Source organism: Chelonia mydas, chromosome 9 (assembly GCF_015237465.2).
Source record: "Chelonia mydas isolate rCheMyd1 chromosome 9, rCheMyd1.pri.v2, whole genome shotgun sequence".
NCBI lineage: Eukaryota > Metazoa > Chordata > Testudines > Cheloniidae > Chelonia > Chelonia mydas.
Genome location: NC_057855.1, coordinates 262912 through 285739, shown reverse-complemented (window position 1 = coordinate 285739; position 22828 = coordinate 262912). Strand labels below are relative to the sequence as shown.

Below are 22828 nucleotides of genomic sequence, written 5' to 3'. Positions count from 1 at the left end.
TATATAGACTGATTTTATTCCATTGGTGACATAATGGAGATGATTTGGATGATTTTTTTTTTTGCTTGGGAGGATTTTGGGGGAAGTTAGTATTGTGGTTGGAATATAGTAACTAAAATAGAAACTAAAATTCCTTGCTAATTTTGACACCACGATATATTGCTTTTTATAAGTTTTACATTCTTCTAATCTGAAAGTCTTTTCTTTTTATTAATATTGAAGGACCTAAGGTTTTTGTACCTTTGCTCTGAAAATTAATATTCACCCTTCATTTATGGAATTAGTTGCAGGGGACAGTTATATTGTAAAATGATAGTTATGTAAAAAATTGTAATTAAAGAAGGACTTATATACTTAAGTTAGGGTCAGCTTTTCCATTATATATTCTTTTTTTTTTTAAGGGGGTCATAGCAGCTGTAAAAAGTGCCTTTGGACTACTACAGTGTGGCATAGAAAATCTAGAGCTTGAAGCATTTTTTTTTCTGATAATTTATAAATCTGCTTTGGCTACTTTATTAAAGTTGTACTGTATTTTGTACTGCATGTCAAATGACTTCATGTTTAAATTGAAGTTTTGGAGGTCATTAGTTCATAATGTAGATTAATGCCTTTTAACTATTTTGAAATATAAGGATAGATGAAAATCGGTCAAGTTGTTTCTACAGAACATTGGCAGCTTCACGGGATATGTGCAGCACCAAAAGTTACACTGTAGTCTTGATATCCTATGGCCATTAAGAATGTGCAAATTATGAACTATCTAAACAACAAATGAATAAGAGTCTCAAAAAGTATAATGCAAACTTGAATTCATACCAGTGGATGGAACCTGAGTTTTCATCCATTAAAAAGTCTGAAACTTATACATTCTAAGTTAAAGTGAATTGAAAAATACTATTTCTTTTGTTTTTTTACAGTGCAAATACTTGTAATCAAAAATAAATATAAAGTGAGCACTGTACACTTTGTATTCTTTGTTGTAACTTGAAATCAATATATTTGAAAGTGTAGAAAACATCCAAAAATATTTAAATTATATTGTATTCTATTATTGTTTTACAGTGCAATTAATCACGATTAATTTTTTTAATCACTTGACAGCCCTATTTACTTCATATGAATTTTCACCCACTTGTATATTAAAACAATGTTCTGTGATAAATTTCAATTAGCATTATTGTTTACTCTGATAAATAGATGTTTACATTTTATTTGTAGGTAAATGGTGTAGACCTTAAAGCTGCAACCCATGAACAAGCAGCAGCAGCCTTGAAGAATGCAGGCCAAGCCGTAACCATTGTTGCACAATACCGTCCAGAAGGCAAGAGAATTCTTCCTATTCATATTACATCTGTGTAGCATAAAGTTTTTAAAAATTAACTTTCTATGGATGTCAAAGTTTTTACAAGAAAACTTAAACCTGCTTTGACGCAAGGAGAGAAATAAATGTATTGTCATTGATCTATTACTCCTGAGGGAATTCTGTGCCAAAAAATTTAAAAATTCAGTGCACAGTATTTTAAAATTCTGCATATTTTGTCAAAATAACACAATATAATCATGCCAGTTTCAATTATTTTGGTAATTTATTTCAAAATACGAGTTCAACAAGAATGATTGTAACACTACAGACAACTAAAAAAGATTCAAAAATGTTTTTTCACTAATAGATTCCTTACTCTTCATATTAATACAGAACTTTGAGCAATAATTCATTTAAATTACAATACAGAAACGTATTTCCCGCACCCCTCAGAAGCAGTGCAAAGGTTTGATTAAACCTTTGCACTGCTTCTGAGGGGTGCGGGAAATACGGGAGTCGGGTAATGGAGGAGCTGAGGGACAGGGAAGAAATTGCTGGGAAGGAGCCTGGGAGTGAACCTGGAGGGTTGTTGGGTGTGGGCAGGGAGAAGTATGGAACAGGTTTTTGAAGAGGTGGAGGGGTGTGCGAGAGATTGTTAAGCAGTTGGAGATCCTCCTCCATGCAGACCTGGCTGACCCCTAGCCTCTACCAATCAGTCAGGCACATCCATCGCCATCCCCATCCCCATCCAGCCACCCCGTCGTCATGTGTCACTGCACCCCCACTCAGCCACCCCCCTGTACCTGTGTGTCCCTGCTAGGGTTGCCAACTTTCTAATCCCTGAAAACTGAACACCCCTACCCCATCCCTTCCCCAGAGATCCCTTCCTCTGAGGTCCTGCCCCATCTGGTCCACCCAACCCCTACCCGTGCCCCCGTCACTCATTCCTCCATTCTCCGGGACTCACCCACCACCTGCAGAGCTAGGGTGGAAGGGGCTGATGTGGAGCCTGCCCAAGCGGGGCACGGCAGGGGTCAGTCTCCAGTGTAAGGGGCTGAGGTGGGGAAATCAGGGCACAGTGGAGTGGGGGGTGCAGTCCCTGGAGCATGGGGACTGTTCAAGTTGCAGTGGGGGAGGTTTAGGTTGGATATTAGGAAAAACTTTTTCACTAAGAGGGTGGTGAAACACTGGAATGCGTTACCTAGGGAGGTGGTAGAATCTCCTTCCTTGGAAGTTTTTAAGGTCAGGCTTGACAAAGCCTTGGCTGGGATGATTTGATTGGGGATTGGTCCTGCTTTGAGCAGGGGATTGGACTAGATGACCTCCTGAGGTCCCTTCCAACCCTGATATTCTATGATTCATGGGGCAGGAGGGTCAGTCCCTGAAGCAAGGAGTCAGAGCACAGCAGCATGGGGGAGGTCTGTCCCAGGAGCGAGGGGCCGGGGTGGGGAAATGGGGGCACAGGAGCAGGCTCAGACCCTGGAGTGAGGGGCTGGGAAGGGGAAATCAGGGCACAGCGGGGCAGGGGAGTCTCCAGAGCGAGGGACTGGGGTGTGGGGGCAGACAGGACGGGGACACACACACACACACACCCTGGATGTTGCCGGTACCTACTTTGAAGCCAAGTCCGGGAGCCAGCCCGTTCTCTCCATGAGGCTGAGGGAAGGGAAGAGCAGCAGTTGCTAAGCAGAGCTGCTCCTCCAGGGTTCAGTAGCAGCTGCTGCTCTCCATCACGCTGGTGGTGGAGGCCGGTTACTGCAGGTAACCAGACTTTTAGTGTCTGGTTAGCTGTGCTGACCGGATGCTGCCAGTTTCCCTTTTCAACCAGACGTTTCAGTGGAAAACAAGACACCTGGCAACCCTAGTCCCTGCAACCCACTCCCATTCACCCTCCACTCCAGTCTGTACCCCCCAACTAGCCCTTCTGAACCCCAGTCTATGTGACACCCCCCACACAGCCCTGTGTGCCCTGCTCTGTCTGTCCCCACACCCCCGTGCCTCCTCACCTGGCCCTGACTGCTATAGCTGGTGAGCAGTGAGCCAGCTTCCTCTATTCTGTAACCACAGCAGCCCCTGGAGCTTCTGCAGCAGAATGTATTTTCTGTGGAGGGGAAAAAAAAATCTGCAGGAAACAAGAATTCTCTGTGCACGCAGTGGCGCAAAATTCTCCCTGGAGTAAATATATAGTCTGTTTTAGTTTCATACTTTGATCCCCATTGAGTCAACTGGCTCAATTTAAAGTTGAATATTTCAACTTTGTTGCAAAGGAGTGGGGAGTCTAAATGCCACCCTTATCTGAGGCACTGACTGTGTGCATTCAGCTGGCCTAAGGAGATTGTAAGGTTTCCATCCACTGCTTTCATTCTGGGCTGCCATTTTAGTCTATCCAGCAATTCGCCCTATTCCAGTTAATCAGCATCACCCCCCATTTTAGTGCAATCTCTGTAGGTGAATAGGCTTACCCCACTTCTGTAGGTACCCACTAATGCTTTGGGGGAAGGATACATTTTTACATTGTTTTGTTTTTGAGTGCAGTTATGTAACAAACAAAAATATCTACATTTGTAAGTTATACTTTCACAGTAAAGAGATAGCACTATAGTACTTGTATGAGGTGAACTGAAAAATAGTATTTCTTTTGTTTATTGTTTTTACAGTGCAAATATTTGTAATCAAAATAATAATATAAAGTAAGCACTGTACACTTTGTATTCTGTGTCGTAATAGACACAAACACCGGCCTCGTTGGCCCCCATCTTTAAAAAGGTGGAACGCAAGTACTTTGTACCCACTGAAGGGCATGAGTACTTGTATACCCACCCACAGGGAATGGCAGGGTCAGCCAGCCCCGACCCCAAAGAACAAAGACTCTCAGAGACTGGACTCTTTCGGAAGGAAAATTTATTCGTCTTCGAGCTCCCAGTTACAAGTGGCAAACCATCAGACTCTCCTGGGCAGGTACGAATTCATTCTGTGGGGCTCCCTGCCCAAGTTTGAGGACTCCCTCCAGGAGCGCAATAGGAAGGAGTTCAAAGCGCTAGTGGAGGAAAGGGCAGCAGCTAGGGCGTCCCTGCAGGCAGCCTCTGATGCTGCGGACACGGCCGCACGATCAGTGGCCTCCGCGGTGTCCATGAGACGGGCGTCATGGCTCCTGCTCTCTGGGCTGTCCAGCAAGGCGCAGTCTTCCATGCAGGATCTCCCATTTGATGGGAAAGCTCTGTTTGCGGAGGAAACAGATACAAGGCTGCATGGCATGAAAGACTTCCGCACGACCCTCCAGACTCAGGGCCTCTATGTCCTGGCTCCAGCAAAACCTAAGTTCAAGTCGCAGCAGACTCCCGCCCAGGCTGCTCTCCCGAAGTATGAGGCAGTCCATAAGAAGCTGCGGGACTATAAGAGACGCCCTCAGAGGCAGTCTCGGCCTGCTCCCCCAGCCTGGGTACTCCCAAGAGCAAGCAGGCGGGGGAAAGGCGTTTTTGAAGGGGTGTTTGGGGGCACCTCGCCCGTCCTCACCGGGGATCCAATAAAGCTACCCTTCTCCAACCAGTTGCGTACTTTCCTCCCGGAATGGTCGCGGCTAACCTCGGACCGATGGGTCCTCAACACCATCTCCTGGGGTTACACCCTTCAGTTTACTTCCACCCCGCCCAACCACCCCCCCACCCCCGTCCCTCTTGGGGGACCCGTCACATGAAGCTCTGCTCGAGCAGGAGGTGGGCCAGCTCCTAGGACTCCAAGGGGTCTGGTTCAGGGACAGGGCCCCGTCGTTGGAGCTGGTGTCCGATACGTCAGACCTGGGTTGGGGGGCCCATGTGGGGAACTTTCAGACCCAAGGCCTGTGGTCGGCTCAAGACCTGATCCTACATACGTCAAGGAGCTCAGGGCAGTGTGGCTGGCGTGCATGGCCTTCTGCTCGCACCTGGAGGGCAAGGTAGTCAGGGTCCTCACGGACAACGCGGCCTCGATGTTCTATATCAAGAGGCAAGGCGGGGCCCAATCCTCCGCCCTCTGCCATGAAGCCCTCAGGCTGTGGGACTTCTGTATTGCCCATGACATCCACTTGAAGGCCTTCCACCTGCCGGGCGCCCGGAACAAGAGGGCAGATCGCTTGAGCAGGGACTTTTCCTTGCAACACGAGTGGTCCCTCCACCCAGAAGTGGCCCACTGGCTCTTCTGAAGGTGGGGAACTCCCCAGGTGGACCTATTCATGATTCAGCAAAACCAGTAATGCCCCCGGTTCTGCTCCAGGACCAGGGCCGCCACCTCCATCCCAACCTAGCAGCGCTTCAGCTCACGGCGTGGCTGCTCAGTGGTTAGGCGGAGAGGAAAGGATGTGCTCAGAACAGGTTCAGCGTGTCCTCCTCGAAAGTAGGTGGCCCTGCACTCGCTGTGCTTATTTTGGCAAAGTGGTCCCATTTCTCTAGGTGGGCGGCGGACCAGGGTGTCTTCCCAGTGGCCACCCTGATCCAGCTTATCCTTGATTACTTCCTCCATCTGAGGGCTCAGGGCCTGGCGCCCTCATCAGTCAAGGTGCACCTGGCAGCCATATTGGCCTTCCATCCGCCGGTGCAAGGGCACACGGTACTTTCCCATGCTATGACTGGCCGGTTCCTTAAGGGTTTGGACCGTCTTTTTCCGTATTCTAGACCCCCGGTCCCACAGTGGGACCTAAACCTGGTGTTGACTCCTCTCATGGGGCCCCCGTTTGAACCACTGGCCAGGTGCTCCTGGTTTCACCTCTCATGAAAGGTGGCCTTCCTGGTTGCAATCACGTCGGCCAGGCGAGTCTCGGAGCTCAGGGCCCTGACCACCGAGCCGCCATACACGGTCTTTCATAAGGACAAGATCCAGCTCCGCCCACACCCCGTGTTCCTCCCGAAGGCAGTCACTGCCTACCACATGGGTCAGGACATTTTTCTACCAGTCCTCTGCCCCAAGCCTCACGCGTCCAGTGAAGAGTGCCGTCTCCACATGCTTGTTGTGCGGTGGGCTCTGGCTTTCTACTTCGACCGGGCCAAGCCATTCAGAAAGTCCTCGCAACTGTTCGTTGCCTCAGCTGAGCGCGTGAGGGGCCAGCCAATTTCCACTCAGCAGCTTTCCAATTGGATCACTTCGTGCATCCGCTCCTGTTATGAGCTGGCAGGTGTCCCCCCGCCACCCATTGTGAGGGCACACTCAACTCGGGCGCAGGCCTCGTCGGCTGCCTTCGTGGCCAACGTCCCCATCCAGGATATCTGTAGGGCCGCCACTTGGTCTTTAGTTCACACGTTCACCTCGCACTATGTGATCATTTCCCAAACCAGGGATGACGCTGAGTTCGGCAGGGCTGTCCTCCGTCCTGGGAACTTGTGAACTCCTACCCACCTCCAACAGATATAGCTTGGAATCACCTATTGTGGAATACACATGAGCAATCACTCGAAGAAGAAAACACAGTTACCTTTTCCGTAGCTGGTGTTCTTCAAGATGTGTTGCTCATGTCTATTCCACATCCTGCCCTCCTTCCTCTCTGTCAGAGTTGTCTGGCAAAAAGGAACTGAGGGTTGGGGGAGCGCACAGCTCCCCTTATACCGTGCCAGGCAGGAGCCACTCCAGCGGTCACGAGGGGTACTGCTAGGGGGAAAACTTCCAGCACTAGTGCATGTGGCAAGCATGCACTACTATTTCTAACAAACATGCCTTAATTTGTCTCTGTGGAGTCAGTGTGCAATTTCCCTCACTGTCAAAATTAATTTTTAACAAACATTACAGTTATTCAGTGCAGTATTGAGAGCGGCTGAAAGTCATCAAGGAAAGTAATAGAGCCCAAGACGCTTTCCTAGTTGCAAAACCACCTTTGTTACACTAGAGTGCCACTTCTACTATAAAGGTTGAATGTCACTTTCTGTTTAAAAGGAGATTGTTTTAAGTGCTCTAAAACAGTGGTTCTCAGCAGGGGGGCCACGGTGCCCCGCAGCTAAAACCCAGAGCCTGAGCCCCAGCACCTCCCATGAGGCTGAAGCCAAGAGCAGCAGGGCTGAATTCTGGAGCTCCAAGCTCTGGTGCTCCCCAGGGGGCAGAAGCCCTGAGCCCATAGGAAGAGTTGGGGGGGCCATGTGGGTGTTGCCCCCCCCCCCCCCCCCCGAAACTATAGTGCAGGAGCTAGGCAGTCCTGGGGCAGCTCCACTCATCCCCCCATCTCTTTCTCTTCCCACCCCCTGGCCAGGTTGGAGGCGGGAATCCAGAGCCAGGCAGTGCGGGCAGCTGCTGCTCTGGCTGGTGCCATGGAGCAGGCAGCTACTGTGTTCCCTCGTCTCCTGCTGGTGCAGGGGGTTGAAGCAGCCCCTTTTGCTCACACAGCCAATAAGAGCTTCCTGGACAGGGGGACCCGGCTCTGTGGCTGTCTCTGTAACAGGAACTGCAGGTGAGCCCTCCCTGCACACTGAGCTACCCCTGTGCCTGCACACAGCCCCTAGCTATCCTTCTCCATGCAACCTGAGCTACCCCTCTGCCCGTACACAGCCCCTAGCAACCCCTCTTACTGCTCCCTGAGTTATCCCTGTGCCTGTACACAGCCCACAGTATCTCTCTCTCTGCACCTTGAGCTACTCCCCTGCCCGCACACAGCCCCTAGCAACCCCTCTCCCTGCATCCTGAGCTGCTCCTCTGCCCGCACACAGCCCCTAGCTAACTCACCCTGAGCTGTTTTCAGACTTTTTTAGCTGAGCCCCCACATTTGAGTTATAATTTTTTATTGTGCCCCCACCCCAACCCAGACAGGTGGGTGGCCTGCTGAGGTGAGTCAGGAGGTGGAGGTGGCGCTCCCTCCCCGGACCCCGCCGTGTGGAGCTGGCTCAAGCCCCGCTGGCTCCTGCCCACCCAAAATAGAAGTCAAACTACACCTATGCCTGAGCCCTGGCACAGAGCCCTGAGTCCCCCATCCCCACTGAGGTCTGGACCTCCAGCATGTCACTCAAATTGAAGTGTGAGGGTTGGTCACTTGCCAGGATTATCTGGGTATAACTCATGTAATCATTTCTTTGCCAGTGCAGATGCCTCAAGTACTGGTACACCTCTGTCCCTCCTAGTCTCTGCCTGTGGTACATGACAATATAGTCTCCTGTGGGTCTCATTTACTTTTGTCTCATTTCCATTGTTGTTAGGTTTAGTGTGCGGTGTTGGGTCGTGTTGGTGGCCTGTGATATACAGGTCAAACTAGATCAAGTGGTCGCTACGGGCATTAATCCCTGTGAAGTCCCCCCATGATCACACAGCTATCTTTCCTACACATCATACGCAGGTACATAAAGAGATGGTCATCCTGGTCCCTAGGTTGATTTGGTGGTCTGTAGCAGACACCAGCTAAAACCCCTACTTGTGCTTTGTCTGTTAGAACAGTGATCCATAAGCATTCAAGAAGATTTTCTTCTATCAGTGATGCAGAAACTCTTAATGCTATTTTTGATATAGAGAGCCATTCCCACTACATCCTTCCTAAAGATAGGTTATAACCACTGATTTTAACATTCCAATTGTGCATCATCCCACCACGTTTCAGTAAGGCCAACTAGATCAAATTTATGCTCATAAATGCAATTCCAGATCCTCTTGTTTGCTTCCTAGGCTCTTAGCACTAGTGTATAAGCAACTCAAGAGTTTCTTCTCTTCATGTCCTTTGGTTCCTTGGCGAATTTTGTTCTTGATTCTGTACTAAATGAGTGTTCATATCTTCCCTATTTTTACCCTCCTGTTTTATTATTAGTTTCACACCCTCCTGACTCTTCTAGCCAACCTCTCCTGAGATCAGTTCCCCTTCTGCTGAGGTGGAGCACTGTGGAGGCCATCCAAACTATACAGACCCCTTACCCTATAAAAGGTGGAGCAATGTTCTACAAAGCCAAAACCCTACACCCTATACCACTTACCTAGCCAGAGATTCACTTCCAGAATCTTCTGCTTTTTGTCTTCCTTCACTTGTGGAACAGGAAGGCTCTCAAAGAAGATTGGTTGGACATTTTTCTTGTTCAGCTCACTTCCAAGTCCCTGAAGTCATCTATTATTTGTGAGATATTCTGCGATGCAGTGTCATTAGTGCTGATATGAATCATCACTAAGGCTACGTTTTAGTCACAGGTATTTTTAGTAAAAGTCACGGACAGGTCATGGGCAGTAAACAAAAATTCACAGCCCGTGACCTGTCCATGACCTCTACTATATATCCCTGAATAAATTGGGGGGTGGGGGCAGCCCGGGGTCACCACAGGTGCTCGGGGGGGGGCGCTGCAGAGGTTCGGGGGGCAGCAGCACAAGGCCTGGGACCCCCACTGGTGCTGGGGGAGAGGCGGGGGGTTGGCAGGGCCAGCAGGCTCCCTACCTGACTCCGTGTCTCTCAGAAAGTGGTGACATCCCCCTCGCTCATCTCCTAGGCGGAGGCACGCCCAGAGCAGCAGCTTTTGCAGCTCCTATTGGCTGGGAACCACAGGAGCTGTGAGGGCGATGCCTGTAGGCGGAGGCAGTGCGCAGAGCTGCCTGGCCACGCCTCCACGCTTCTGGAGAGCCCCCAGATAAGCACTGCCCAGAGCCTGCCTCACCCTGTCCCATGCCCCAACCCCCTGCCCCCTCCCACACCCAAACTCTGCTGCTGCTGGGGTGTGGGCAGTGGCCCGAGACAGCCCCAGCAGCGGCCAGTGCGACTAGCGCAGGGGCTTCCTGAGCTGGCCTGGGCCAGGCGCACAAGCCTCTGCAGAAGTCACGGAGGTCACAGAAAGTCACTGAATCTGTGACTTCTGTGACAAACTCACAGCCTTAACCGTCATCAATGGATCATTCCCCATCCACTTCACAAGCTGTCTAGTCTTAGCGTGACATCTCTTCTGTTGGCTCCGGGAAGGCCACACACCATCCTGTTATTGTCTGATACTAAAACCTGCAAAAAAGTAGGATATGGTCCCGCCTTGCAATATACATGTGATTTAGTCACACCCGCATGCAAAAGTAAGATTACTCTGTTAAAGCAATACCAGTTTTCACATGAATGCTCAAAAGCACCTTCTCACTGAGGCCTCTTTCCCCACTTTCTGTACACAGCCGCTTCAGGAGTACTGCTGTTCCTGAAAATGTTACAAGAATTATTTAAATGGACAAAATTGGCTTCTTCATTCTACTGGACCATTTTGGCTGAAATGTTCCAAAAACTCACCTTCATGCAAGGACTAAGCCCTGAAAATTAAGCCAGATAGATGAAAGTTCTGAGTAACTAAAAACGGGATGAAGATGGAAATGCAGAGACCACATATTAACTAGAGTTGTTGCTACTGTTCCTACTAAATCAGGGTTGGGCTAACTTTTTGGCCTGAGGGCCATATCAGGGTTGCAAAACTATATGGAGGGCCGGGTAGGGAAGGCTGTGTCTCCCCAAACAGCCTGACCGCCACCCCCTATCCACCCCCTCCCACTTCCCGCCCCCTGACTGCCCACCCCAAGATCCCCGACCCATCCAGCTCCCCCCCCGCTACTTGTCCCCTGACCGCCCCCTCCCGGGACCCCACCCCCTAACCAACCGCCCCTTCTCCCTCTTCCCTGACTGCTCCGCCCCCTCTCCACACCCCTGCCCCCTGACAGGCCCCCTCGGACTCCCACGCCTATCCAACACCCCCGTTCCCTGACCGCCCCCCAAGAACATCTGCTCCATCCAACCCCTCCACCCACTCCCTGTCCCCTGACTGCCCCGACCCCTATCCACAACCCCGCCCCCAACAGGCCCCCCAGGACTCCCACGCCTATTCAGCCCCCCGGTTCCCCATTCCCTGACTGCCCACCCCAGAACCTCCGCCCCATCCAACTGCTCCCTGTCCCCTGATTGCCCTCCGGGACCCCTCGCTCCCCGCCCCCTTATCATGCCGGAGCCAGCCATGCCGCCACGCTGTCCAGCAGGAGTGGTGGGCCAGAGCGCTGGCAGCGCAGCGCGCTGAGGCTGCAGGGGAGGGGGAACAGCGGGGGAGGGGCCGGGGACTAGCCTCCCCGGCCAGGAGCTCAAGGGTCGGGCAGGACGGCCCCATGGGCCGTAGTTTGCCCACCTCTGTACTAAATACATGTGCATAATATAGCTATTACGATTAGTGAGTTATTGCATGTGCTTTTTGGATAAGGCCCAAAGGCCCCAAGTCTAAGCAGAGCTACTGGCCAAAGGAAGAATGTAGTAATACTCCAATAGTGAAAGAGCTGTCATCAGGTACCTATTACGTAATGTTCATGTAAAAGTGTTTTTCTGTTTGCAGTTCTACTGAACAGGTCGACCTCATTTCTAAAAGAGAAAATAAGACTGTTAAGTGATCTGATTAGTTGAACATTCTTAGGTGCTTGATGGATCAGTGTGTGATTAAGAGAAGATGGATCAAAGTGCTAGAGAGGAGATTGGAAGGTGTTGTGTTGTAAAACTGCATTTAAAATTGCATTATTCACATAGCTGGACAACATTTCTCTTTTGGATTTTTTATCTCTCTGTATTCAATGCAGAATGTATTCGGAGTCCAGTTTAAGTGTTTAGTCAAAATCACTGACTGATTCAATTCACAATGTTGCTGATGAAGACAGATATTCTGTTTTTTTTTCCTGCAGAATTAGATAAAATTGTCACGTAGCCAGACACCAGGCACCAGCCAGAAGGGTATCTGTATCCTAAAGTCTGCATTGTAGTGAGCAACGTTTGAGAGAAGATGCACATCTGCTAAATCTGTGCTATATCTTATGATCATTTTAAAATAATTAACTTCATACGTTTCATGCCTACCTTACCTTGCCAAATGCTTCATGAAGTGGATGGGTTATTATTATTGGGTATTATATTTTATTGGTCATTAGCTCGATTCTGTCGGATTTTACCGAATTCATGTGTACACGCGCGTGCTCGTTTAAAAAAAAAATACTATTGCCTTTTAAATTTGGTCCCGGCATTGTCTTATGTACGTAGTTAAATGAAACAACTGAACCCTGTTCTCTGGAAATTAGTATTTAATTCATATGTGAATTTCCTAGAGTTGTTTCATATGCAGATGCTGTGAAATATCTTGCGTACACTCCTTAAGACGCTAATCAAAGCAGCACAAAGCCAATAGCACTTTAGCAAAATTAAGAAGATCCAAGTATTTGTTGTACATCAAATGATTTAACTTCACTCACTTTAGGTTATGAAACTGTTAATTCTTAACAATTAAAACTAGATGGAAAGACTGACGTGTTCACTAACTGAAACACATTCTCTAAAATGTTGCAGTTTACACAGCTCTTAGGTACGCAATTCACAGTTTCCCATTATTTTCCTGTTTATTATACCTGGTTCTGTTAATTTTTGAGTAGTCCAGATTAGTCAATTAGTGGGACAGGTTTGAAAGGTACTTCAAGAATAGAGAGAGGGTTCTGTTAAAAATAGTCCTCCCAGACAAAGGTATAAGAAGGCTTACTATGTTTTAACCTTTTCAAATGTCATTTTCTACACTATTTTTTTAATTTGTTAGTCTCCTTATTTTTAAATACATTTTGGCCTTTAACAAAGTATAAATGCAGTTATGAAAAAGTGTAGTAAACATAAAGGTGTCACAGATGGTATTGTTCATTTTAGCAGTGTACAGGTATCTCTTCTCAGTTTGAAACTGAAAGGTGCTTGGAAACACTTCCTGAGAAGATGAAAATGTCATTCTCATAATCTGTTCCGAACCTAGTGGCTCAGCCTTTCTAATCACTCATTGTAACCTCAGTAGGTGCAGTTTGCAGCTTTCATGCATGCTAACAAGTCTCCTGTGTATGTGGAATCTATAGTTGTCTCTTATGTTCATTTGATGTGTTAATATAGAAGCACTAAGTATCCATGCAAAGAAATTAATTGCTCCTAGAAAATTACAGTAAAACTTGTTTTTGAACTGATCCACAAATATTTTTAAAAGTAATTTTGTCTGGGTAGTTATAAAATACCTCCTGTGGTATCTAGATACTGTGTAGGTTAAAGGTTGTATTCATATATACTAGTCCTTAATTAGCAAATATTATCTAAGAATATTAAAGTAGGAGTTATTTATTGTTATGAAAATATACCTCCCTAAGCAGTACCCACATTAAAAACCTTCCTGACACTAAACTAAAATTTGCAAACAAAAAAGGTTGTAAAAAAATAGTTAATAGCGAAAGTAGGTTTCAGAGAAGTACAGTAAAAGCTCCCAACCAATATGACTGACTTTACAAAAATTGTACACCTTAGAACGAAAAACAAACTTTAGAATATCTGGAAAAGAACACTGAAGTGATCCATTTTACCATATAATCCTTTACCACTCGCTCTCACCTAACCCAATTTACACTTCCATGCAAACCTAACAGTGCCCCCTAAAATTTGTAAAATATGCACAACAGTGAAAATGGATAACTAGTAAGAGAGTATTGTAAATGGATCTCTTGGAGATGTGATTTTATAATCACCTAATAATTTATTTTGACTTTTGAATAAACTTTTATATTTTTATTGGTGGGGTAGGATTCTCAACTTTTTTAAAACATTTTTAATGGTGAATTATCCTCTACCTCCCTGCCCCCTCAGCCCAAATAAACATCAGAAGTTTAAATCTGTTTGGCATATAAGATTCACAGCAAGGGATCCCTGTTCTGACAGATCTAATGACGTCCATTAAAGTGGGGTATTTAAGAGTGTAAGACTTTAGGAAAGGCTGAGGAACTTGTATAAGTAGGGGCATAGCGAGCAGATCGAGGGACGTGATCGTTCCCCTCTATTCGACACTGGTGAGGCCTCATCTGGAGTACTGTGTCCAGTTTTGGGCCCCACACTACAAGAAGGATGTGGATAAATTGGAGAGAGTCCAGCGAAGGGCAACAAAAATGATTAGGGGTCTAGAGCACATGACTTATGAGGAGAGGCTGAGGGAGCTGGGATTGTTTAGTCTGCAGAAGAGAAGAATGAGGGGGGATTTGATAGCTGCTTTCAACTACCTGAAAGGGGGTTCCAAAGAGGATGGCTCTAGACTGTTCTCAATGGTAGCAGATGACAGAACGAGGAGTAATGGTCTCAAGTTGCAATGGGGGAGGTTTAGATTGGATATTAGGCCCACTAATATCCTTAGAGGTATTATCCTTAGAGGTATCCTTCCTTAGAGGTTTTTAAGGTCAGGCTTGACAAAGCCCTGGCTGGGATGATTTAACTGGGACTTGGTCCTGCTTTGAGCAGGGGGTTGGACTAGATGACCTTCTGGGGTCCCTTCCAACCCTGATATTCTATGATTCTATGATTCTATGAACTTGGAGAAAAGGAGAAGGAAAAAGGGGCGGCGGGAGCTTTTATCTGTATCTGAACACTTTCAGCTCTCCAGGCTTAGTATGAATAAGAATCTCTACTTCTTCATGTCCCCCTGCTCCCAGTTCCCTGCATACCCTTCCATGCCTCCCCCATCATCTGAACTACCCTCCATGCTCCCAATTCCTTGCAGGTCCTTCATCCCTCATTATCTCGCAGGTTGATGCACCCGACTGTCAGAATCCCCTTTCCAGGCTAAATTAATTGGCAACTTGTCTCTTCTCCCCAGTCCATGTTTCTCACAGTCCACTACCCCTTCACCATGTACCTCTACATTTCCCCATCTAAGAACATAAGAATGGCCGTACTGGGTCAGACCAAAGGGGGTTCCAAAGAGGATGGCTACCTGAAAGGGGGTTCCAAAGAGGATGGCTCTAGACTGTTCTCAATGGTAGCAGATGACAGAACGAGGAGTAATGGTCTCAAGTTGCAATGGGGGAGGTTTAGATTGGATATTAGGCCCACTAATATCCTTAGAGGTATTATCCTTAGAGGTATCCTTCCTTAGAGGTTTTTAAGGTCAGGCTTGACAAAGCCCTGGCTGGGATGATTTAACTGGGACTTGGTCCTGCTTTGAGCAGGGGGTTGGACTAGATGACCTTCTGGGGTCCCTTCCAACCCTGATATTCTATGATTCTATGATTCTATGAACTTGGAGAAAAGGAGAAGGAAAAAGGGGCGGCGGGAGCTTTTATCTGTATCTGAACACTTTCAGCTCTCCAGGCTTAGTATGAATAAGAATCTCTACTTCTTCATGTCCCCCTGCTCCCAGTTCCCTGCATACCCTTCCATGCCTCCCCCATCATCTGAACTACCCTCCATGCTCCCAATTCCTTGCAGGTCCTTCATCCCTCATTATCTCGCAGGTTGATGCACCCGACTGTCAGAATCCCCTTTCCAGGCTAAATTAATTGGCAACTTGTCTCTTCTCCCCAGTCCATGTTTCTCACAGTCCACTACCCCTTCACCATGTACCTCTACATTTCCCCATCTAAGAACATAAGAATGGCCGTACTGGGTCAGACCAAAGGTCCATCCAGCCCAGTATCCTGTCTGCCGACAGGTTCACTCTCTCTGAGGCACCTGGCATTGGCCACTAACAGGTAATGATCAAGTGATCTCTCTCCTGCCATCCATCTCCACCCTCTGACGAACAGGGACACCATTCCTTACCCATCCTGGCTAATAGCCATTAATGGACTTAACCTCCATGAATTTATCTAGCTCTTTTAAACCCTGTTATAGTCCTAGCCTTCACAACCTCCTCAGGCAAGGAGTTCCACAGGTTGACTGTGCATTGTGTGAAGAACTACATCCTTTTATTTGTTTTAAACCTGCTGCCCATTAATTCCATTTGGTGGCCCCAAGTTCTTATATTATGGGAACAAGTAAATACCTTTACCTTATTCACTTTCTCCACACCACTCATGATTTTATAGACCTCTATCCTATCCCCCCTTAGTCTCCTCTTTTCCAAGCTGAAAAGTCCCAGCCTCTTTAATCTCTCCTCATATGGGACCCATTCCATTTTGTTGCCCTTCTCTGAACCTTTTCTAGTGCCAGTATATCTCTTTTGAGATGAGGAGATCACATCTGTACTAAGATTTCAGAGTAACAGCCGTGTTAGTCTTTATTCGCAAAAAGAAAAGGAGTACTTGTGGCACCTTAGAGACTAACCAATTTATTTGAGCATAAGCTTTCATGAGCTACAGCTTATGTAAAGCTGTAAAGCTTATGCTCAAATAAATTGGTTAGTCTCTAAGGTGCAACAAGTACTCCTTTCCATCTGTACAGTATTCAAGATGTGGGCATACCATAGATTTATATAAGGGCAATAAAATATTCTCCATCTTATTCTCTGTCCCTTTTTTAATGATTCCTAACATCCTGTTTGCTTTTTGAGTGCCACTGCACACTGCGTGGATGTTTTCAGAGAACTAGCCACGATGACTCCAAGAGATCTTTCTTGATTAGTTGTAGATAAATTAGCCCCCATCATGTTGTATGTATAGTTGGGGTTATTTTTTCCAATATGCATTACTTTACATTTATCCACGTTAAATTTCATTTTCCGTTTTGTTGCCCAATCACTTAGTTTTATGAGATCTTTTTGAAGTTCTTCACAGTCTGCTTTGGTCTTAACTATCTTGAGCAGTTTAGTATCATCTGCAAACTTTGCCACCTCACTGTTTACCCCTTTCTCCAGATCATTTATGAATAAGTTGAATAGGATTGGTCTAGGACTGACCCTTGGGGATCACCACTAGTTACCCCTCTCCATTCTGAAAATTTACCATTTATTCCTACTGTTCCTCCTCTGCACACTCCACATCCACAATCCATCTCTGAAATCAGTAGTAAGTCGTTGTATAAACATTTTAAACCTTGCTCAGTATATGTTTGGAAAGAGACCTGTACACATGTGACAGAGGCCATAACCCCAGGTAACAGAAAAAACAATAGAAAAAAGAAACATACCATATCTTGCCACTTGAAAGTTTGCACTCCTCCACACATAGGATTTCTCCACCTCAGTCTAATGTCCTGGGGCTTGGACAATGCAATAGTAGTTGACATATAAAGTTCTTATTTCAGTGGTTGCAGACATGTAGTCCACTCAGGTGTGCATACACCCAGTGCACCAAAGCTGGAGAACTTTGCCTAGTAGTGGACCATCTGGTCCTGATGGCAGACAACCCCGAGAGTCTCCAGCAGCCAGCTTGATGGGACTCCGCTTCAGTGCCAGGAAGTGTGCCTCATTGCATATCGATGGCAGTAGAAGGGATTCGGTACAGGCGACGCCATTTCAGATCCAGGGTGAACCCATGATCTTCCTTGAGGACAGGCAAGCGTACCAACATCTCCGCTCTGGACTCATGCCCACAACACTACGTGACAACTGGAGAAGCGTATCATAGAAGATTAGGGTTGGAAGAGACCTCAGGTGTTCATCCAGTCCAATCCCCTGCTCAAAGCAGGACCAATCCACAACTAAATCATCCCAGCCAGGGCTTTGTCAAGCCTGACCTTAAAAACTTCAAAGGAAGGAGATTCCACCACCTCCCTAGATAACGCATTCCAGTGTTTCACCACCCTCCTAGTGAAAAAGTTTTTCCTAATATCCAACCTAAACCTCCCCCACTGCAACTTGAGACCATTACTCCTTGTTCTGTCATCTGCCACCACTGAGAACAGCTGAGCTCCAATCTCTTTGGAACCCCCCTTCAGGTAGTTGAAGGCTGCTATCAGATCCCCCCTCAGTCTTCTCTTCTGCAGACTAAACAAGCCAGGTTCATAGAATTATAGAATATGAGGGTTGGAAGGGATCTCAGGAGGTCATCTAGTCCAACCCCCTGCTCAAAGCAGGACCAATCCACAACTAAATCATCCCAGCCAGGGCTTTGTCAAGCCTGACCTTAAAAATATCTAGGGAAGGAGATTCCACCACCTCCCTAGGTAACGCATTCCAGTGTTTCACCACCCTCCTAGTGAAAAGGTTTTTCCTAAGATCCAACCTAAACCTCCCCCACTGCAACTTGAGACCATTACTCCTTGTTCTGTCATCAGCTACCACTGAGAACAGTCTAGATCCATCCTCTTTGGAACCCCCTTTCAGGTAGTTGAAAGCAGCTATCAAATCCCCCCTCATTCTTCTCTTCCGCAAACTAAACAATCCCAGTTCCCTCAGCTTCTCCTCGTAAGTCATGTGCCCCAACCCCCTGATCATTTTCGTTGCCCTGCGCTGGACTCTCTCCGATTTGTCCACATCCTTTCTGTAGTGGGGGGGCCCAAAACTGGACACAGTACTCTAGATGTGGCCTCACCAGTGCCGAATAGAAGGGAATAATCACTTCCCTCGATCTGCTGGCAGTGCTTCTACTAATGCAGCCCAATATGTCGTTAGCCTTCTTGGCAATAAGGGCACACTGTTGACTCAAATCTAGCTTCTCATCCACTGTAATCCCCAGGTCCTTTTCTGCAGAACTGCCGCTTAGCAAGTCAGTCCCCAGCTTGTAGCTGTTCATGGGATTCTTCCATCCTAAGTGCAGGACTCTGCACTTGTCCTTGTTGAACCTCATCAGATTTCTTTTGGCCCAATCCTCCAATTTGTGTAGGTCACTCTGGACCCTATCACTACCCTCCATCGTATCTACCTCTCCCCCCAGTTTAGTGTCATCCGCGAACTTGTTGAGGGTGCAATCTATCCCATCATCCAGATCATTGATAAAGATGTTGAACAAAACCGGCCCCAGGACCAACCCCTGGGGCACTCCGCTTGATATTGGCTGCCAACTAGACATCGAGCCATTGATCACTACCCATTGAGCCCGACAATCTAGCCAGCTTTCTATCCACCTTCTAGTCCATTCATCCAATCCACGCTTTTTTAACTTGCTGGCAAGAATACTGTGGGAGACCATATCAAAAGCTTTGTTAAAGTTAAGATATATCACATCCACCGCTTTCCCCATATCCACAGAGCCAGTTATCTCATTATAGAAAGCAATCCAGTTGGTCAGGCATGACTTGCCCTTGGTGAATCCATGTTGACTGTTCCTGATCACCTTCCTCTCCTCCAAGTGCTTCAGAATGGTTTCCTTGAGGACCTGCTCCATGATTTTTCCAGAGACTGAGATGAGGCTGACTGGTCTGTAGTTCCCTGGGTTCTCCTTTTTCCCTTTTTTAAAGATGGGCACTGTATTTGTCTTTTTCCAATCATCCAGTACCTCCCCCAATTGCCATGAATTTTCAAAGATAATGGCCAATAGCTCTGCAATCACATCAGCCAATTCCCTCAGCACCCTCAGATGCATTCGATCTGGACCCATGGACTTGTGCATGTCCAGCTTTTCTAAATAGTCCTTAGCCTGTTCTTTCACCACTGAGGGCTGCTCACCTCCTCCTCATACTGTGTTGCCCAGGACAGCAGTGTAGGAGCTGACCTTGTCTGTGAAGACCCAAGCAAAAAAAGCATTGACTACTTTAGTTTTTTCCACATCATCTGTCACTAGGTTTCCTCCCCCGTTCATTAAGGGTCCCACGCTTTCCCTGACCTTTTTCTTGTTGCGGCTGCCACTGGACGTGGTTTCTTGTATTGGCTGTCACTGGAGTGGTGCAAGGAACGCCAAGAGCTGGGAGTCCTGGTGCCACAGGTGAAGAATACAGATCACACTATCATCACTCTGAGAGCTAGAACCATTCTGGAGAGGACCCCGAAGGGTGCCATCCGCTGCCAATACGTGGAAAACCTGAAATGGAAGCCAGACCAGGGCAAGGCGTTTGAGGTGACGTGCAAGTGGGTCGCCAGCAGCCACTTCCTCTCTGGTAGCAGTTTCACCCTATTTGCCAACTGGAGGTTCATCCACAGTGCCTGGCTCAATGCGTCCCTTTCGAGAGCTTGGCAGCTGTGACACAACGCATTCCAAGATCTCCTGGCCACAGCCATCCCGCCACCTGTGGGGAAGGTTATCGTAAACTCCGTCATCCCCGGAACCGACAGCCAACTGCGACCAGACATCATCGTCACCAAGGAGGACCGGAAGAAGATCATCATGGTGGACATCAAAGTGACTTTCGAGAACAGGACCCCAGCCTTCCACGATGCCCGAGCTTGAAAGATAGAGAAATATGCCCCGCTGGCCGAAACTTTGAGGGCTGAGGGTTACCAGGTCCAGACACACGCACTGATCGTCAAAGCCTTAGGCGCATGGGACCCCAGTGACGAGCGAGTGCTGAGAGAATGCAGAATCAGTCAACGGTACGCTCGGCTGATGCAGCATTTCATGGTGTCAGATGCCATCAAGTGGTCGAGGGACATCTACATAGAACACATCACTGGACGTCGGCAATACCAGGAGGGATGAGCTGGAGTGCAGATGAGAAGTGCAGTCAGGAAAGTAACAAATACTTTCCTCGTGGATTGTATTTTCTAAATGGACAACCAACCTAATTCTTAATTACTGAGGGACAATCTCCACTCATTGATATATTTTGCTTTCCACAACCAAATCTCTGTACTTTTCATGAGTGATGTACCTGAGTATTCGGATTCTAATATCTAAACTGCATTGTTAAATCTGTTCACCTAAATTTGGATTATTGCTGATTATGTACTCTATGTGTCATATGACTTTTAAAAAACTAACTTTGTATTTGTGGATAATCTAAGCATTATACCCAGATGTACAGACACTCTTTTCCCAACCTAAGTATTATATAATTTTTTTAACGTTAGTTTTAATACAATGTTCAAATCTGTAGGGGCAGTACTCATGCCCTCTGGACTTGCCCTTCCCAGAGAAGAGCAACAAAAATGATTAAAGGTCTAGAAAACATGACATATGAGGGAAGATTGAAACAATTTGGTTTGTTTAGTCTGGAAAAGAGAAGACTGAGAGGGGACATAAGTTTTCAAGTACATAAAAGGTTGTTACAAGGAGGAGGGAGAAAAATTGTTGTTCTTAACCTCTGAGGATAGGACACGCTGCAATGGGCTTAAATTGCAACAAGGGAAGTTTAGGTTGGACATCAGGAAAAACTTTCTGACTGTCAGGGTGGTTAAGCACTGGAATAAATTGATCAGTGAGGTTGTGGAATCTCCATCATTGGAGGTTTTTAAGAGCAAGTTAGACAAACACCTGTCAGGGATGGTCTAGATAAATACTTAGTCCTGCCATGAGCATGGCCGGATTAATTTACGGGCGGCAGCCTCAGGCTAGGGTGGGAGCCCACAAAAATATCCATAATTATATACAATTCACACAACAGAACCACTAGCCCAGGAACCTATCCTTGCAACAAAGCCCGTTGCCAACTGTGCCCACATATCTATTCAGGGGACACCATCACAGGGCCTAACAACATCAGCCACACTATCAGAGGCTCGTTCACCTGCACATCCACCAATGTGATATATGCCATCATGTGCCAGCAATGCCCCTCTGCCATGTACATTGGTCAAACTGGACAGTCTCTACGTAAAAGAATAAATGGACACAAATCAGATGTCAAGAATTATAACATTCATAAACCAGTCGGAGAACACTTCAATCTCTCTGGTCACGCAATCACAGACATGAGGGTCGCTATCTTAAAGCAAAAAAACTTCAAAGCCAGACTCCAGCGAGAAACTGCTGAATTGGAATTCATTTGCAAATTGGATACTATTAATTTGGGCTTGAATAGAGACTGGGAGTGGCTAAGTCATTATGCAAGGTAGCCTGTCTCCCCTTGTTTTTTTCCTGCAAACCCCCCCCCAAGACGTTCTGGTTAAACTTGGATTATTGCTGTGCACATTGTAAGATGAGCTGTTGCCAGCAGGAGAATGAGTTTGTGTGTGTGGTTTTTGGAGGGGGGGGTGTGGGGGGTGTGGGGTGAGAAAACCTGGATTAGTGCTGGAGGTGACCCACCTTGATTATCATGCGCATTATAAAGAGGGGTTTCAAAGGGGGATGGGCTGTTGCCAGCAGGAGAGTGAGTTTGTATGTGTGGGGGGGGGGGGGGGAAGGGTGAGAAAACCTGGATTTGTGCTGGAAATGGCTCCACTTGATGATCACTTTAGATAAGCTGTTGCCAGCGGGGGAGTGGGGTGGGAGGAAGTTTTGTTTCATGGTCTCTGTGTGTATATAATGTCTTCTGCAGTTTCCACGATATGCTATGCATCCGATGAAGTGAGCTGTAGCTCACGAAAGCTCATGCTCAAATAAACTGGTTAGTCTCTAAGGTGCCACAAGTACTCCTTTTCTTTATACAATTCAGTGGTCACCAACCCGTAAATCGTGATCTCCAGGTCACTAAAAGTCCAGCAGGGCTCAGGCAGGCTGCCTGCATGCCATGGCCCCACACCGCTTCCGGAACCAGCCGGCTGCTGGCATGTCTCTGTGGCCCCTGGTGGGAGGGTGGCGGGAGGTGGCTCCACATGTTGCCCCTGCCCCCAGCACCATCCCTGCAGCGCCCATGAACCAGCCAATGGGAGTTGCGGGGGCGGCACTTGTGGGCAGGGGCAGCACATGGAGACATGCTGTCCCCCTCCCCTCAGGGGTGCAAAGAGACTTGCCAGCAGCCAGCCACTTCCAGGAGCAGCGTGGGGCTATGGCAGGCAGGCAGGTGGCCTGCCTGAGCCCTGCTGTGCTGCTGGCTGGGAGCCACCTGTGGTAAGCGTCTCCCTGCTGGAGCATGCACCTCACCCCTCC

The 22828-nt window shown here is 47.4% G+C and overlaps 1 protein-coding gene across 34 annotated transcripts in view; it reads left to right on the top strand.

The window, feature by feature from the left end:
* Positions 1-22828, top strand: part of DLG1 (discs large MAGUK scaffold protein 1) — a 428647-nt gene that overhangs the window by 319633 nt on the left and 86186 nt on the right. For all 34 annotated transcript variants that reach the window (XM_043523144.1, XM_037909596.2, XM_037909589.2 and 31 more), the window contains one exon: positions 1219-1321. In XM_043523144.1, coding sequence (XP_043379079.1) covers positions 1219-1321 — 103 coding nt within the window. The remainder of the gene's footprint in view (positions 1-1218; positions 1322-22828) is intronic.